This window comes from Aplysia californica, unplaced genomic scaffold (genome assembly GCF_000002075.1).
Source record: "Aplysia californica isolate F4 #8 unplaced genomic scaffold, AplCal3.0 scaffold00153, whole genome shotgun sequence".
NCBI classification, from domain to species: Eukaryota; Metazoa; Mollusca; class Gastropoda; order Aplysiida; family Aplysiidae; genus Aplysia; species Aplysia californica.
In genome coordinates, this window is record NW_004797423.1 from 1,174,640 (window position 1) to 1,193,787 (window position 19,148).

General features: G+C 41.8%; 2 protein-coding genes across 3 annotated transcripts in view; one reads left to right on the forward strand and one right to left on the reverse strand.

Moving 5' to 3' along the window:
* The window catches only part of LOC101855943, a 28,193-nt gene extending 24,654 nt beyond the window's left edge, over nt 1–3,539 (reverse strand). The window contains exon 1 of the mRNA XM_005097393.3: nt 3,435–3,539. Coding sequence (XP_005097450.1) covers nt 3,435–3,437 — 3 coding nt within the window. The 5' untranslated portion in view covers nt 3,438–3,539. The remainder of the gene's footprint in view (nt 1–3,434) is intronic.
* LOC101855421 (bile acid-CoA:amino acid N-acyltransferase) overlaps nt 269–19,148 on the forward strand; it is a 23,518-nt gene continuing 4,638 nt past the window's right edge. Inside the window, exons 1-6 of one of the 2 annotated variants that reach the window (XM_005097389.3) lie at nt 269–849; nt 8,454–8,679; nt 11,304–11,570; nt 13,109–13,275; nt 14,746–14,859; nt 17,321–17,497. In XM_005097389.3, the coding sequence (XP_005097446.1) occupies nt 784–849; nt 8,454–8,679; nt 11,304–11,570; nt 13,109–13,275; nt 14,746–14,859; nt 17,321–17,497 (1,017 nt within the window). In that variant the 5' untranslated portion in view covers nt 269–783. Of the gene's footprint in view, nt 850–870; nt 933–8,453; nt 8,680–11,303; nt 11,571–13,108; nt 13,276–14,745; nt 14,860–17,320; nt 17,498–19,148 lie in introns of those variants that run through there. The other variant, XM_005097390.3, reaches the window with a different exon arrangement.

Sequence of the window (19,148 nt, forward strand, 5' to 3'; positions counted from 1 at the left end):
TTTTCTGAGAGGATTCTCATTTACATTTTCATAAATATGATATGAGCACAGCTAAATAAACGACATAGTATGGGTACAACAGTCTTGCCCATCAGAATCAACGACTTTTCTCCACAGCCTTTTCAGGCTTAACTCCAAAGTTGGCACTGAACTTGTGCGGCGTTTGATCATTGGCCGAGACTAGCCTAGGCTAGATCTATCATAAATCTTTGGTTGTTATTGTTTCCGCTTGCCTGTCTACTTTCGTTTTTAAAGTTCAAAGGTCAATTGATAACTGTTACCAGAGACACTAAAATATAATTAAATACTCTCTGCTGTTACTGTGGTGTTCACTGTCATTGTTCAATGTTCACTGTTCACTTTTTCACGACCCCAACATTTCGCAGGCCGATTATCACTGCAAGATTTGATGATTAGGCCTAGGCCTATGTGATGATAAAGTACTGTGAAGGACTTTGGCTCAGCTTGTAAGCCTTGTACTGAAGTGAAGTACTGGCAACTGAACAGGCCTAGTCTAGATCTAGATCTAGATTATAGATCTAGATTTAATCTAGATCTAGGTCTAGATCTAGAATCTAGATTCTAGGTCTACTTTTATAAATCTAATAAAAGGGAATGCCGAATGGTCTCGTTTTTGTCCTACGCCGACCGGATTTGTCAATTTTTCGGGACTCTCGGCGAACGGCGCGGAGTATTTTAATTTTGGGGCTTAGTCAGTGCAGCTTTCTAACCTCTAGTGTTGGCTGTTGACAGTGTTTATTTCAAAGTTTAGTATCCAGTTTCATGAAAAGTCTACTTTTTACCTCTCGGTTGTTCCACCGAGCTTGGATACCATCTCACTTTAGCCACGTAAGTTGTGAGTGTCTTAACTCATCGAGGACGAATTAAATTCTGATTCGAACGTTTGAAGAAGCTTACGTCGTTGCCCATAGGTATACCATAAAAAAAACATGTTTGCGATCTATGAAATGTACAATCTTGTGCTTTTGGTCTGTGTTAACTGTGTATGTAGGTTCAAAATGAGCCGCAACATCGCCCTTCGAGGTCTGTTCACATTTCTCGTCTGACAAGTGTGTCCGATGATACATCCCCACTTGGCTCTCTTAGTCTTAGTCTTAGTTAGTGGACTAAGTTTGCACCATTCAAGTAGGCAACTCTACCTGGCCTATCCTATAGCCTAGTTCTACACATTTTTAATTTCATGGTGTCCCTGCCCTTTTGCCAGTGTATAAGTACTAGATCTAAATCTAGATCTAGATCTAGATCTAATTTGGTTGCATGATAATTTCCCTCTACCTGGATTGGAAGACATGGTGATGTTGAGTCGTCTCCTCGTCCACCAGACTGTCCAGACCTTTACACCTCTTCATAATTTTTTCTGAAGTATGCTTGTAATTGCTGAGAAAGTAGAAAGTAGCCTACTCAATGAAAAGCATTTTGAAACACACTTGATGGAACTGCACATGAAGAATGATTTATGATCCGAAAGACTAAAATTGATAGCATTGTCGAGTAAATTTCGTTGGGTTGAGTTTCACATGGCAAGAATCTGGTGGGTTTTTTTCGGTAGTTCCCACCTCCCTTATATTTTGAGCCTGACCTACATCGAGATCTATACGTTTGATGCGAGCTAAGATATCAAACCTAACAACTGCAAAACATCGAATTATGATAAAATTCAGGGGGGCATGCCCCCCTGAAACCCCGCACCACATTTTTATTAGGACAGGGGGGCAAGCCCCCCTGAAACCTCCCACTCTTGAGGCCAAAACCGGTGAATAACAATTGTGGGGTGGGAACTACCGAAAAAGCGCCAAGAATCTTGCTTGCAAAGTACATTGTTACCTTTTTACCCACTGCTATTGGCTGTGCATTAAAGTCATGTGAATGCTATCTCGGTATTCTAGTTCTAGGCTTTTACTTTCCCTCCACGGTCGAACACAGCCAGTAGCTAGAGGTACAGTCCATTTACTATAGTATTATGTGGTAAACACGATTCATATCAACTTAATTTCCGTCCAAATCGATTAGTTTTTGATATGTTAATATTGTTGATGGTTTTTAATCACACCAAGGGATCTTTAACGTGCGCAACTTGCACACGGGCCCTCCGAGATTTTTCGCCCTTGTCCGAGAAGGCCAGGCGTAGATCTTTCCTACCAGAAGATGAGGGGTGTGGCTGAAAGACAGCTCTAAGAAGGAGCCAATGAGTAGCAGTAGAAAGGTTGCAGAAAGAGTCAGGAGCCAAGAGGAGGGGGCAAAGGAGGTGAAGGGTGGGGGCAGAAAGAGGGGACGAAAGCAGACGACAGAACATTGCTAGAGAGCAGGAAAGGAGGTGAAAGGAGACAATTTTAGAGAAGAAAATGTTTTGGTCACTACCCGGATTCGAACCTGGGACCTTTGAATGAGAAGCGAACACCTTAACTTCGAGGCCATGAGAGCCCCTACTCTAAGGTTGATTGGGTACAATAATTTGCACATTTTGGACCAGTTTGGGGGTTCATGGGGGGACCTCTTATCGCAACCTACTTTTGCCAATGCGTACATCCGCAGAATTCTTTGATGTGACACTGCAACTTGAAGCAATCCACTCATGACACTTCAATTGCCCTAGCAATGTTCACAGTAGTAATGATTACTGCAATCAGGAATAGGAAAAGCTGCTCAATATGTGTCACGGCACGGTGGAATCAGGCGCTTGTCAATTTTTGAGCATATAAATGGAGTTATATTGTATCATTGGAAAGTTGATTTATTTGCCTTGCTTCCAATGAAATAAATATCCATTTATCTTCGATACAACTCAAGAGATTTATGATTGAAGGAAGTGAGGTCGCCTGGTTTCAGTGGTGAAATTAGCGAGAAAATGGCTGCCAAAGTTGGGTAATTCCAATAGCTAAGTAAGTTAAAAGTTTATTCAGTGTTTACGGCCATTGGCTCACATCACATCACATAAAACACTTGAATTTACTTATCCAATAGCAAAAGAGTTTTTGAAAACTAGAAAATGACGTATTTTGTGCCTTTAATCAATGTTCTTCAGTAAAGTTCATACGGAAATGTGTTTTCATATGGACACAAAAGAGGTTAAAAAAGCTAAAAAACAAAAATTCGATAAAAATATCCCAACTGGTGGGAAAATGCCTGATTCTCTGATTTTGTTATTTTGACGAGCGCCTGTTTTCACCACACTGCGTCACATATTGCTTGAATTGCAGCAGACTGGTTGATCAGGTGAAACTTGAAGACAGACCGCCAAGAGTGTAATAGACCAACTAAACCAGCACTTTTTATTTATTCTTGAAAATAGTAATTACAAGAAAAGTAGATTTTGCAAATCGTTTACCATTTTTTACAGAGTAGGCCTTCAGAAGAAACTTATTCTTAAACTAAATTACAAGAAAAATATATTGTCTTTGACATTGTCATCTTACCATCAGGCATGCCGATCTTTTAGTCTCCACTGTAAATCTATAATATAAGGTCTTTCATCTGTTGTTCAGTCAGCACTGAATCTATTTTCTTCCCATGTGAGAGTCAAAGATTATCCACTTTCTGTAGCCTCTATGCTTCAGCCCAAGTAAGTAAGGCATGATATCAGCTCACTGAGCATTAGTCTTATTTATCCCAAAGCACTGTGCTGACCAGACAACAACACTGCATGCTTGTGAAGAAAAGAGAGGTGGGCTTTGTGCAGAGCTGTGAGATTTAAAAGGAGAGACTATTGAAATGGTTAATAAAACCTTTTCCCTTGTGGCAATGTGTCTCAGGGCACTCAAAACTATGTTCTTTTTTTTAACCCACCTGCTTTCAGAAGGTCCTGAATTGGTAAAAACTTTGCTCTAGAATTGTATAGTTCCCAGAACTTCAGTAAATTTGTAAGAACCTTAGAATACCAGTCATTTCGTCACACGGTCATTTCGTCACAGTCACACCTGTGCAGTCAACACTTCACCGCCATCTCGTCAGTCCTCAAACCCACAAGGATTTCGTCACACACTTGCAAACATCAAACGCGCATTGTCATTTCGGGGATGTGTGGAAGAACGGGGGAGGGGTTGCGAGTTGTTGTGCCTACCTTATCACAACAACGTTCATAACTGGGTGGGTTTTGTTGGGTTGTTTTTAATGAAAGATTTTCCCACTGTTGTTTCTGCCTGCCTAAGTTTCTAACTTGGTGAGTTTTTTTTTTTAATTATTGTTTTTATTGGTGGGAGAGGTGGGGTGGCCGTGAGCGGGCTACCCGGGAAGCGCACAGGCACATTATATAGGGCCGACCTACTTCGACCGGGAAGCATGCAGGCCCTATATATAAAAAAGGCATAGGCCCTGACCCTTTTCAATGAAAAATTTCAGCATTTCTTAGGTCTATATATTTTGGAAAATGGGAACTGCTGCTTTTTCTTTCCTTATCCTTACTATCGTCATTTTCCCTCTACTTCCTTTATATGTTTGTCACTCTCTTGTGAACTGCTATTAGCGGGGTACCTTGACAGTCGAAGCAGACTTTGTGCTTTTGAGACTAAGAGAGGTGAGCAGAGTAAGCCTGATTCCCCGTTTAGACTTCTCTGTTGACATCCATCTCTTGGCGCTCATATGACCTTATGCAGTTGAGAGCGCCGTAAAACTTATTACTAAAACAAACAAGCATTTGGGGCGTCTTACCTTCCGGGGAAATGCAGTGCTTCTAGGCCTAGTATAACAATTTTCGAAAGGTAAGGGAAGTCATTTCGTCACACATAATTTAGGTGTGACGAGATGACCGTGTGTCGAAAGGACTCATGGTTACCGAACCTTGTAAGGGCTGCTGACTGACATTTGAAAACTTTTTTTTTCTGGTTAGTGAAGAGTTTAGTTTAGTTACCCTATCCGTACGTCGTGTTTTACTATCGTATCCATACGACGTGGGGTACTCTGTGCCCCCTCTTTCCAAAGAGGAAATGTACTGGTTAATCCGATCCGTATGCTGTCAGGTAACAAAAAACCCTAAGTATTCGAACCCGTGGCTGGAATCGAAATGCTTTACGATCCAAGATGGCGGCAACTAGATTCGTAGATATCTATGCGGCGAGGGTTCACCCTAATGTCTCTCCAGCCTTCATATTTCACAGAAAGTTGGGTCTAAAATTAGCTGGCTCTCTCAGTTCTAGAACTTTGCTTTCTTAGATTTAGAACTTTTGAGGCAGGGCAGAACTTTCTCAATGTTGGTAATCGAGTCCATTTTTGTGTGAATCGTAAACCTAATTTTGAATACATCTCTAGTATTCGAACGTCGTTTCTTCTTCTCATGGCTGGATTCTCTCTCACTCTCTCTCGCTCACAAAATTTTACGCCAGCTGGGTTCGAACCTGGGCTATCCACATGATGGATGGATTCCCAGACGAGTGCCACACGGCTGATAAACATGATTTATATAGATTCATCCTTTCCACCAGAAGATCAAGGTTTGATAAAAGTATCGAGATTTATTCAACTGCTGAGTGATGTAGTGTTTGTCAGACTTGCCAACAACAATCAGTCTCAATACATGTATAAAATAATATAGGATGATTAGGCCTTCAGATGTCTCCAGCTCAACTGCAAGAGCGCAAACAATACGCAACCGAATCCCAGATGTTGGGAAATTTGGATGTAGCGATTACTATAACTCCATGCAAACGATGTGCTGGGGTCGTTTGTTACCCCGCTTAGTATGGATAAGAATAACTGAGTTTTTTTCCTCTTTGGAGAGTGGGGACACAAATGACCCCACCGGGCGCCAAACAGGTTGTTTTGAAATGTGACCACTGGTCAAAAGGATTCATTACCAATTGCAATTTGCTTTGCATAGAGCAGTCTGTCAAAATGATTTTTTGAGGGATACTGAAAGTTTCAAAGAGATTTTCGCTTCTAGAAGTATTCTAAAATGTGAAAAATACAATCCCTGGGGTACAAAATGACCCCAGGTGTACAGATTGGGTTAAGTAGGCCAAGGGGTTAATTTTATGGGAAGCGAGCTGAAAGTGATTTGTTTATTTTTGTGTATTAAAAATATTGGAATCAGGGGTGCAGCGTCTACGTAATCAAATAATCACTGCTTCCCTTCTGTAGTTTGGGAACATCGTCACCGTCGATTATACCCATAGATGAAGGTCTTAAATAAATTTAAATAATTTGATATTTAAAAGAATAACATTTTTGTAAGTGTTTTAAGGCGCTCGCAACTGCATAAGGTCACATGAGTGCGGGACACGTAAAAGCATTTTCAGTTTGGTAGGAATTAATTTTTAGTTTTGCTTGGGTTGCGGCCAACGCATACTCTTATCGATTTTAGGACTATCAAGGGATCTTTGACGTGCACAATTTGCGCATTAATGAGACTTCTGAGATTTTTTCGCCCTTATCTCTGAGATTTTTTCGCCCTTATCTAAGAAATGTAGGTTAAATCTTACCTACCCTAAAATCAGGGATGTGGCTGAAAGACAGCAGTAAGAATGAGCCAAGGAGTAACAGTAGAAAGGCTACAGAAAGAGTCAGGAGCCTAGAGGAAGGGGCAAAGGAAGTGAGGGGGTGGGGGCAGAAAGTGGAGATGAAAGCAGACGACAGAACATTGTTAGAGAGTAGGAATTTTTTAAATGGATTTGAAAGGAGAAAATTTTAGAGAAGAAAATGGGGGCTCTTGTGGCCTAGAGGTTAAGGTGTCGGCCTCTCATTCAAAGGTCCCGGGTTCGAATCTGGGTAGCGACTGAAAAATTTTCATCTCTAAAATTGTCTCCTTTCACCTACTTTCCTGCTCTCTAGCAATGTTCTGTTGTCTGCTTTCATTTCCACTTTCTACCCCCACCCCCTCACCTCCTTTGCCCCCTCCTCTGGGCTCCTGACTCTTTCTGCAGCCTTTCTACTGCTACTCCTTGGCTCCTCCTTACTGCTGTCTTTCTGCCACACCCCTGATCTTCTGGTAGGAAAAATCTACACCTAGCCTTCTCAGATAAGGGCGAAAAATCTCAGAGGGCCCGTGTGCAAGTTGCGCACGTTAAAGATCCCTTGGTGGTCTAAAATCGATAAGAGTAGGCTTCGACCGGCACCGGGCAAAATTAAAAATTTCCTACCAACTGAAAATATTAGGTGTGTCCCGCGCGCTCATATGACCTTATGCAGTTGCGAGCGCCGTAAAACACTTTACAAAAACAAAAAACAAGAGAAGAAAATTTCCGTCGCTCTCTGGATTCGAACTCGGGACCTATTGAATGAGAGACAAACATCTTGACCTCTTGACCACGAGAGCCCCTTAAAGTTTTAATTAAGTAATTTGTGGGTACAAGTGTTCAGAGATACTTTAGTTATTTTTTCAGTTTGTTAGGCTTGACATTGAAACAATATTATACAGTCAAACCTGCCTTAACAGAAACCTGTCCGGAATCTCCTAGCTCCCTCCTTGATATATATATATTCCTCTTTAATTACCTGTATAAAATGGAAACCTGTCCCACGTGGAAACAGAAAGAAAAATCTGCTTCCTTCCAAGGGTTTTACCTGTCTAAGACGGAAAATGCTTTGCCCGCTCAGCCCTGATTTGAAACAAAACTCGCAAGTTTGGTTCCGCCAGCTCTAAACTTAACACCATGCTGCTGGACAAGAAAGGGGAGCAGTGGTGCAATTTACGATGTGAGCCCTGAGCGATGCAGATGGTCTGAGTGGTGTGAGTATGAAATCTCACGAGTGCCAGTAAAAGTGCTCAAGTAACGAGCCACCAAGGAAGCTTTACTGGGAAGCCAGAAGCCAGAGATATGAAATTAGTTTGACCAATGCCTGCCGCCCTGATCGTACGGCCAGTCAAGAAAAGAGTTCCTCTGTTCGTTGTTACATGACAGTGAGGCGTGGCATTAGTTGACTGTGCTTGTTACACCGATGGGTGGGGCTAAGGGTGGAAGCAAATGAGATGTTCAAACATTTTTGTTTTTAAAAGGTCCAACAGTGGTCCTATGAAATGATGAAATGCAAACACTAGTGGTAATTGGATAAGTAAGACTGACACATGTCATTATCAGAGAGGATAGCAGTTTCTTGAGGTGTGAAGTTTTGACAACTGCTTGCCGACCAGACAAGTGACCCTTGATCTCTCCAGCTGGGCCTTTGATTCCCCCCCCCCCCCCTTTCCATCTCCCCCCCTAAATTCCCCTGAGACAGAAAATGTCTAGGACGGAATTTTTTTTCTGGCTCCCTTGCGATTCTGTTTTGCACAGCTTTAACTGTAATTAGAATAGTGAGCAGCAGCAAATTATGTTATCTTCACTTTTGACACGAGGATGTGTAGCAGTATAATCAATGTACACATCACATTGTAAATGGATTCCTCAAATTCCTCTGTTTTTTTAATTCTAGCATTCTTGCCATTATTTTTTTAAAGAAATTGCATCTGATGAGTACCATGAAAGTAAATCAATTTTCCATTTCTTTTTTCCTTATTTTATCAGGTAGCAGCTATGGAAAAGCTAAAGTTACAAGTTTCTGCTACTAATGCACTGATAGATGACAAAGTGAGGATTGTGGTATCTGGACTCAAAGAAGAGCAAGAGATTACTCTTCAGACTTTCACAAAGGACGATGCTTACACTTATGGTGCTTTGGGTCATTACAGAGCTGATTCACGTGGCTTGGTGGACACTTTTGTAAGTCACTGCCATGGAGGAACTTTCACAGGTATAATTGGCCATTTCCATCACCACATTTCAGTAATCATTGCCAGGCCACTTGACTGTCTATGGCTATAATGTGTTCTATTGTAAGGCCTATACAGGGTAATTTTATACTATCACTCCTACATCCTTTTGCATTACTTTTTTAAAAATCAGAGGGGGGAGGGGGATGCCCGGGGGGAGGGGGATGCCCTGACCACCTCCCCCAATAAACGACAACCACTGGAACATTTTTGATAAGGCCATTGATAGTCCCAAGGGAAAATGTTTAGTATTGTGGGTCACAGTAGTCTAGTTTACAGTTGAGAGGATTAGTTGTCAGACTGGTCCAGTGGTAGATGGCCAAGTAGAATAGAAACATTGTGGTAGACCATCAAGTGGACTGGCACCCAGTCATAATAATAATACAGTGGAGTGCACTTATAACGAGTCCGGAAAAAACGAGAAGTCTGTTATAAAGGCACTATTCTAAAACCCCGGTTTTTTCTCCTCTTTACCTTTGTAAATAAAATACTGCTATAGCGCTATCAGACACACTGCGAGTCGGTTAAAGCGGAATATTGCTGCTGCTGTGCACATGGCTTAGGCCAATTATAACATAATGCAAGACCTCGCCAGTTGAGAAACTTGTTGCTGATCTTGCAAAACAAAGAATAGGAGAGCCCATGTGCGTCAACAATGAAGGCTGGAGCAACTGAGTAGGGAGGGCGTGGCATGCGGAGACAAGCAGAACGCACCTTGTGATAGGCCAGTTTAGATTATCAAGGCCTGCCATGCCTCTCACTTCTCTGATGCGGGGATGGAGAGGTCACAGCAATGTGATGGATGGAGCGAATGTGTGACGTGCACAAGCAGACAGAATGCACCACAGGGTGGGATGGGGTGGGGGGGAAACACAGCGGGCGAGTTAGCCCAGAGCCCTTTCTTTCTGATCGCCAAGCTGTCAGTCCACATCGCTAGATCTAGCGCTAGAGAAACAAACCTGATTCGATTTTTGATCAAGTAAGACCTTGAGGTCATATTGAAACCAAATCATCATCAGGGGAGATAGCAAAAGGAAAAACAGAACACTAAACTCATAGATTAGGCTTACTTTACAGTTTCCCTTGAATTTATTACTGGATCCCTTATAGCGAGAATCCTGCTATAACGACATTTTGCTTCGGTCCCTTCCCTCTCGTTATAACAGGATTCCACTGTAGATAGCATTTAATTTGTAGAGCACAAGTCCCCGCTCAACAGCAAGCTCTATGCGCTTCACAATCTACACTATTACCCCAACAGACCTGAGAGCATTCTGAAACAAACTCAACTTCCTGAGAAGCATACAGTGCAAGCAGCCATTTATAGGCGCTAAAACACTAACATACTAACAAGATCTTTCGCTGTCTATGGCTGGGTACCTATTCCCACCTTGGTGAAGTGAGGAAAATTCGTGTAAAGTGCGTTTCCCAAGGACACAATGTCGGGTCCGTTGCTCGAACCCCCGAACCCACTACCACCTCACGATTGCGAGTCCTGTAGCCTAACCATTAAGTCTAAGCCACCGATGCCACATCTGTGTTTCAAGATTATCATATCATTTTTCAACATAATTATATTCAATCAATTTTTTTCCCCAGTCAAGTTGTAAACAACTGCAGTTGACTCCGCTTGTGTTGAATTGGCTTGAGTTGATCTTCGGTCAATTTGATCTTTTTCTCGGGTTCTAGCACCTCTTCTTCTACGATTCCAATGGTAAAGTTGAACTTTAGATGAGCTGATCAATTTTTATACTCCCTGACGACATCAACTCATTCGTAGACGATTGTAGTTTGACCTCTGCTCAGCGAAATCAAACAAAGCCAGGTTCTTTACAAAGGTTTGACTGCATTTTCTTTTAAAGAAAAATAATCTTAATCCACGTTGAAAGTGATCAGTGATTTTTCTCTTCATCTAAGAAAAAAGTTAACAAATCCAGGTTAGTTTAAGAGATTTTATCTTTTGAATGGAGACAAATATTTTTTTGTGTGTTTGGTTGTTGTTGTTTTTTGGTCAGTGTTTTATGGCGCTGGCATCTCTGCATATATATGAGCACGCAGGACACATTAAACCTTTTCAGTTTGGTAAGAAATTAAAAAATTTTTCGTGGGTGGCGGCCGAAGCCTACTGCTATCAATTTTGGACCACTAAAGGATCTGTAACGTGTGCAACTTACACTCGGGACTTCTGAAATTTTTTGCCCTTATCTGAGAAGGGTAGTTGTTAGATCTTACCTGCCATAAGACCAGGGGAGTGGCTGAAAGACAGCAGTAAGAAGGACTCCTTCAAGGAGTAGCTGTAGAAAGGCTGCAGAAAGAGTCAGGAGCCCAGAGGAGGGGACAAAGGAGGTGAGGGGGTGGGGGCAGAAAGTGGAGACGAAAGCAGACGACAGAACATTGTTAGAGAGTAGGAAAGGAGACAATTTTAGAGAATAAAATTTTCTGCTGCTATCCGGATTTGAACCCAGGACCTATTGAATGAAAGGCGAACACAGTAACATCTCGACCCCGAGAGCCCCCTCAATAATGGTTTGTCTTTTAATAATTTAGTATGAGAGATCAATATGGTTTGTTAACTGCGCCTAACAGGTGTGCTGTTTCTTCGCAGGTGTTGAGCCTATGGGGCTGTTTTGGAGCATGAAGACCCTGAACTCTGATAGTCCAGGGAGAATGCTGAGACAGGCTAAATTAGACAGCCCCTACTGTGTGTCAGTTGCACTTAACCATGGTTTTCAAAAGTTTCAAGATATTCAGTGGTCTACTGAACTAAGTGGAATAGACACTTGCCAAATTCACAGACATTATGTTGCCCAGAATGTGAGACGAATTCCTATCGAAGAAAATGGTATCTTTGGAACTCTGTTTTTGCCCCCTGGTGAGTGATTTTTATGTTTTACAGCTGACCCAACAGCTGGACATAACGCCAAAGATAATTCATAGGACACATCGCTATCTCAGTGCTTTCTTGTCGCATCTCTATTTTTAATAACAGTGAAAACAGTTCATAACAAAGAGTGAGCTTAAGAAGAAGTCACATTTTCTCTTTTAAAAAAAATGGAGATACGACAAGAAAGCACTGAGGTCGCGATGTGATGGATGGATCTAATTAATTCTCATTACCTCATTATTTTGGAATTCCCAGTTCGAGTTTAAGGTAAATTTTTACTTTCACTCCCGCACACAGATGCACTGTTTCAGGGGTCAAACTGCTGTACTGTTTGCTGCAGATCACACATAAAGCCACTAAAACTGTCGCAAATCAATTATTTTCAAGACAATTTCAAATCTAACTGTAAAGTATCAAATTATAGGTGTAAAAACCCCCAGATTTTCTTTTACCCCAGTGGGGCAGGCCCCCCTGGAACCCCCCGATTGGTCCAAAGCATGTCTATCTCGGTTAAAAACAATAAAATATTTCAAAAACCATTAATTTGGGACGGAAATGAAGATGATATTCGTGTTCAGCGCATCAATATTTAGTAGAAAGTAGACAACTGGTAGCTGAGTGTGAGACGGGAGGGAAAGTAAAAAAATACCGAGTTTAATATTTACCAAAGATTTGCTCAGTGAAATGAAGGTTTGACCACATGTTCTTTGAAGAGAGAGAGAGAGAGAGAGAGAGAGAGAGAGAGAGAGAGAGAGAGAGATCAGCAGACAGAGAGAGAGACCTGCAGACAGACAGAGAGAGAGACCTGCAGACAGAGAGAGAGAGAGACATGCGGACAGAGAGAGAGACACAGACAGACACAGATCAGCAGAGAGAGAGAGAGAGAGAGAGAGAGAGATGCAGACAGACAGAGAGAGACATGCAGACAGAGAGAGAGACATGCAGACAGAGAGAGAGAGACACAGACAGACACAGATCAGCAGAGAGAGAGAGAGAGAGAGAGACCTGCAGACAGAGAGAGAGAGAGACATGCGGACAGAGAGAGAGACACAGACACAGATCAGCAGAGAGAGAGAGAGAGAGAAAGAGAGAGAGAGAGAGATGCAGACAGACAGAGAGAGACATGCAGACAGAGAGAGAGACATGCAGACAGAGAGAGAGACACAGACAGACACAGATCAGCAGAGAGAGAGAGAGAGAGAGAGAGACCTGCAGACAGAGAGAGAGAGAGACATGCGGACAGAGAGAGAGACACAGACAGACACAGATCAGCAGAGAGAGAGAGAGAGAGAGAGAGAATGTTCTTTGTACTATTGTAAAGTGGATTGTGCCCTGTCCTAGTAGAATTGTTCTATTAACAGTAGATATGATATTGATCACCATCATCTTCATCATTATTTTTATTATTATTATTATTATTATTAGACCTATTATTATTATTATTGTTATATTTTTAAAAAATCATTATTATTATTTTTATTATAGTTATTAAAATGAAAGAAGATGTTTTGATTAAATCTTAACAGGTGATGGTCCTTTCCCTACTGTGGTGGATACTTTTGGTATTGGGCTTTTCATGGAAAATCGCTCTGCTTTATTAGCTTCCCGTGGTTTTGCAAGTTTCGCTTTGGCCCATTCAAATTATAAAGGCCTTCCAAAAGATGAAAAAAGTGTGGACTTTAACTATTTCCTTGTAAGTATCGTTCAATGTCCAAATCACAATGGCAACAGGGGAAGGAGAGGGGGTGAGCATTAGCATTAAAAGGTAATTTCCTTTGGGGATGAACTAGTTTGGTTTTGGCTTTGAATGAGTACAGTCCATGCCGGCTTTAAGCACGGTCACTGGGAGACAGCTTAAGTGTGCTTAATGCCGAAGCGTGCTTGAGTGCGAAGTAGACATAATCCAGAGATTTTCATGTAGAAAATTTCCCGTGCTATTTTCCTTTGTTTGTAAGTAGGCCTATAGTGGCCCCGCAAAAGTGTGCACTGTTATTTTTACCCGCCAGGGTAGTTTTTGTTTGCTTGTTTGTTTTTGTTTTGTGGTTGAATGGGAAATGAAAACTTAATTTAGACAGCCAGTCACGATACAGCACACTAGGCCTACACACTGCCTGTGCGTACCACTGCCCACTGTGCCAAGCTCATACAACTACCACCGCCTTCATCCCACCTCGCGCGTGATACACAATCAGGATTAATGGATAGCGAGGGTCAAAGGTGAAATCGCAGCCTGCCTCCCTTTCTCATCTCCCTGACTCTCTTTGTATTTTTTAGTCTGTGTAGCTTTGCCCTAGGCTAGATCCAATGTCCATGCGCGCCGCTGCGTGCATCTCTCTGCCTTGCTCTCCGCGCGTGTGAATGTGTGTCTCCATCACTTGCGTTCTCTGTGTTTCTCTTAACACACTCCACTGCTGCGGTGTAGACTGTGTTCAAACTTCGATGGGTCATTATAAAAGTACTGACTGTCTTGTAATGAAGCATGTCTGAAGCTGAAGTTACCGTGCTTAAAAGTGTGTAGTTTATTTAGCAAAAATCCGGTAAGAGCCGTTTAGCGTGTTTGAGTCCGAAACGTGCTTTAAGCCGGTGTGATTAAAGCCGGCACGGACTGTACTGAGAATGGTGAGGTGGTGAGGAAGGTGGATTGCTTCATGTGTTATTTTCTTATGATTATAACATGGTGAGGGCAGATAACTGTCAGTGTCAACAGAATTTGTAATAACAGCCTTTGTAATGCATTTGTAGTCCGTGAAACAGTGTAAGGCAAAGGTTTACTTTATCAATAGCATGGTTTCAGAGGTAAAATTATTGAGAAAATGACCGCCAAAGTTTGATAACTTCTATAGCTTGAGAGTCCCCGAAAACTGAAAATTTATGTATTTTGTGTCATTAATCAACGTTTTCCAGTAAAATTCATTTGGAAATGTGTTTTGATATATGGACATAAAAGGTGTTGAACCAAAAAATAACAATGTTATAAGAATTGCCAAACTGGATGAAAAATGCCTGTTTCTTTAATTTAATTATTTTGACGAGCACCTGATTTCACTGCAGCGATGCCTCAAATAGTTCCTTTCGAGTGCCTCGTGCTTTGGGCAGGCTTGCAGTATGTGCTATACTATTTATGTCTATTACTTAACAATTCTTTTTCTTATGGCATTGACAGAAAGCCTTTGACTGGTTGCTGACTCAGCCGTTTGTAAATCCTGATGCTGTTGGCTGTGTGGCCAACTGTTCCGGTGCTGGGTACTTTAGTCTCCTCGCCTCCAGGCGTCCGCAGGTTAGTGTGTTTTGAGTTTGTAAGTTACAATCTTCTCCCTCCCCCCCCCACCCCCTTTCCCTTTTTGACTCCATTTGGTTACGTAGCTAAAATGTCTGCATTGAAAAAATCTGTAATGTCTTTAAATAAACTATAAACCTTTAATGTAGGTGCTTTTATGCCCCCATCAACACAATTTAGATGATTTTGTCTGTCACAACCTGGGATGAAAAGGATTCAATACAACATCTCGGCAGAAAGACTGAGATACTTTACTGAGGAATTTAATTGGGATCTCCAGTCTGTGATGGTAAAGAATGTGACTGTCACACGACTGATGCCCATTAATTTAAGAATGATAATATCTGATATTGACCGAATTGGATGGCGAGCTATAACGTCTTCTAAAATAGGAGAGAAAAGTGTATCTGACTTACAGTTTCATCTTTTCCTATCTTGTAGATCGTTTGTGGAATGACGCTGGCACTGCTTTATGCAGTTACTATGATATGTGAAAGAGAAGTCTCTAAAAAATTGTATGGTATGGTGTGGGTTTGACACTCCTTTCGACACTGTAAATTATCGATCCAGTGTAAGTTTATTTCAGAGACTGGACGTGACTGGTTGGCAGGTGCTCTGGTGGGGTTTGCTCCTTCTTTCCTATCAAACATCTGTCGTCCTTCTCTCTTCTTCTTTTCTGTGTTTGTAACTCTCTTGTAACACCTCTAATTTTTGGCACTTATATAACCTTATTGTGTTGCAAGTGCCGTAAAATTTTTACTAAAACTAAACCTAAGAGACTGGATTTTTCCTTCTTTCCTATCAAACATATATATATATCATCCTGATCTCTCCTCCTTCTTTTTGTGTATGTTACTCTCTTTTAACACCTCTAATCTTAGTTACTTACATGACCTTATTGTGTTGCAAGTGCCGTAAAACTCTTTCTAAAGAGGCGGTACCTCCATATTTGATACCCTTCTCAATATGCCCAAACCAGTCGATTTTGAGCCGTGACTACTGTCCGAACAATCCAAGTTGAAGAGTGGTCCTGTGGCGACTCAAATTTGGGTCATCTGCATCTTAATCCAGCCTGACAACTAAATTAACGATCCGCCTTCAAAAATTGCAACAGGAATGACCCTATAAATCTTGGTTTTCAGGAGCTTCCCTGCCTCCCACCCCCACCCCTTCTCAAAATTCGGGACCTGAGAATCTGTTCGCTATGTGTTTTTCACTCTGTGCATATTTCACTTTATGCATATTTCACTATGTGCGTATTTTACCATGTGCATGTTTCAATATAGACCTACTTGTATCTGTGTGTTTCACTATGTGCATGTTACACTATGTGCGTGTTTGTTCGTGTTTCTCCATGTGGGTGTTTCTCCATGTGGGTGTTTCACCATGTGCGTGTTTTACCATGTGCGTGTTTTACCATGTGCGTGTTTTACATTGTGCGTGTTTCACTATGTGCGTGTTTCACTATATATGCCTGTTTTACATTGTGCGTGTTTCTTCATGTGCGTGTTTCACTATGTGCGTGTTTTACATTGTGCGTGTTTCACCATGTGCGTGTTTCACCATGTGCGTGTTTGTATGTGTTTCTCTATTTGTGTGTTTGTACGTGTTTCTACCTGTGTGTGTTTGTACGTGTTTCTCTGTTTGTGTGTTTGTACGTGTTTCACCATGTGTGTGTTTGTACGTATTTCTCTATTTGCGTGTTTGTACGTGTTTCTCTATTTGTGTGTTTGTACGTGTTTCACCATGTGTGTGTTTGTACGTGTTTCTCTATTTGCGTGTTTGTACGTGTTTCACCATGTGTGTGTTTGTACATGTTTCTCTATTTGCGTGTTTGTTTGTACGTATTTCTCTATTTGCGTGTTTGTACGTGTTTCTCTGTTTGTGTGTTTGTACGTGTTTCTCCCTGTGTGTGTTTGTACGTGTTTCTCCTTGTGTGTGTTTGTACGTGTTTCTCCCTGTGTGTGTTTGTACGTGTTTCTCCCTGTGTGTGTTTGTACGTGTTTCTCTGTTTGTGTGTTTGTACATGTTTTTTGTACGTGTTTCTCCCTGTGTGTGTTTGTACGTGTTTCTCCCTGTGTGTGTTTGTACGTGTTTCTCCCTGTGTGTGTTTGTACGTGTTTCACCATGTGTGTGTTTGTACTTGTTTCTCCATGTACGTGTTTCACTATGTAGGCCTACGTGTTCACTTTGTTATGCTAGACTCTTTATATGTCCTTTAGTAAAACTTGCCCATTTTACGTTGTTTCCGTGGGTGGTTGGTGGGTGCTCGAGTGTGGTTTGCTCCTTCTTTCTTATCAGACATCTATCGTCCTGATCTCTCCTCCTTCTTTTTTGTTTTTGTTACTCTCTTGTAACACCTCTAATCTTCGGCACTTATATGACCTTATTGAGTTGCAAGTGGCGTAAAACTTACTAAATCCCCCCCCCCCACAACCCCCCCAAAAAATGTTGTTTCCAGGTAAAGTGCATGGTACTGATCAACAGTGTATGGTTTCCAATTGGCCACGACCAGGAGGTGGAGGGAGAGATGGTCAACTCCATCCTGTTCCTCATCCATCGCTTCCGCCTGGTAAAGCCGAGCTTCCTGTCCTTCAGGGAAATGTTTCATCCTTCAGACAATGTGACACTTTCAGAGGTAATTCATGGGTGGTTGGCAGGTGCTCTTGTGTGTTTTGCTTCTTCTTTCCTATGAAACATCTATCGTCCTTATCTCCCCTTCTTCTTTTTTATGTTTGTTACTCTCTTGTAACACCTCTTATCTTCTGGCGCTCATATGACCTTATGCAGTTGCGAACGCCGTAAAACCTTTACTAAAGCTAAACAGAGGTAATTCTTGACTATAAAGCTTTTGTTGTTTACATGAGGTCATACTTCGCCCTTTTATCGTTTACACAAGGGCATGTGAGACAGAAATAGATGCAACAGCATCTGTGATATAACGCTTTGGCGCTTCAGCCTCCCCCCACGCTGGAGATCGAAGTTTGATTCCCAAGTAGGGAGAATTTTTGCCGAGTGTCTCGGTCTTTCTGCAGTGTAAAAGCACAAATACTGTTTTTATACAGTAGAACACAGCTATAACGGGACTTTTGGTTCTGGAAGAAAAATCCAGCTGTAGGCAAGTTCCCGCTATAGGAATGCAAAAGGGGAATTACCGGAAAATTTTTTTTAATCCACATGATTCCCTCCCTCCCATCAATAAAGTTTGCGCTTTAGATTAGTCTTCCTTTTCTTGTCAACTTCGTTGACTATCTCGGCCTTTAATTAGAGTGAGAAGCATTTCCTTTTGTCTTTGTTGGAAGCCATCTTTTCCTTGGTCTTGTTGCTTGTACTGTATATCGTACCGGTAGGCCTACTACTGTAGAACTGGTATAGTGGATGAGTTATAATGCCTATGAGCATCAATGATCCCAATTCAATGAATCAGGAGTCACACATTACACGCTCTCCTCTACTTTTACTTTGTGACCTAGCCTAGGGCTATGGCCTATACGCTCTCATACTGAGTGTCTAAGCTATGGCACATCACTTTTGGAGTGGCTCACATAACGCGTCTTTCCGCACCATCGCTCTCTGCTGCCTGCCCCACCTCAGTCATCAATGGACTGGCCAATCACAACGCCGCACCACTGACTGCCTGTTTGAAGCCTGCCTACAAGCCCCCCCCCCTCCACCCAACAACTAGAGCTCGCTCGATCTCTCCCACTGTATCCGAGTTCGAGCCTTTTCTTACCCCGTTAAACCCGAGCACAGGTAATGAGTTTACATAGGAAATAAAAAGATTTTTCCGGTAAGGTCTTACTGTAGGAATGGTCCCGCCGTAGTGTGTGCAGCTGTAGTCATGTTCTACTGTATATGTGTTCGTTTTCGAACATGGGCAAAACCTGGCGCAAGAAGTAAGAGAGCTGGCTGTGTAACGGGTGTGGGGAGGGGGAGGGGTGGTATAACGAGATTTGACTGTAGCTGTTGGAAGAGACTTTTGTAACTTGGGGGGCACATGAATTGATGAACAAAACTGACTATTGCTTCTTCTGTTGTCATAGGAAATAGTGGTTCGTTGGTAAAATGTTTTGACAGATTTTAAAAAGGAGAAGATACTGAGATGAATGAGTTTATTCCGTTCACTAAGGTGTGCAGCAGCAGACGAAGGACAGTTTCTGAGTTTTCTCCGATACAGAATCTGAGACTGTTACTATGAAAGTCTTTTGACATTCTATGTTTAGCATTTTTCTTCGTAATTTATTCATGTCACTTTAGTCATACTCATTACAGAGCTGATATATATATAT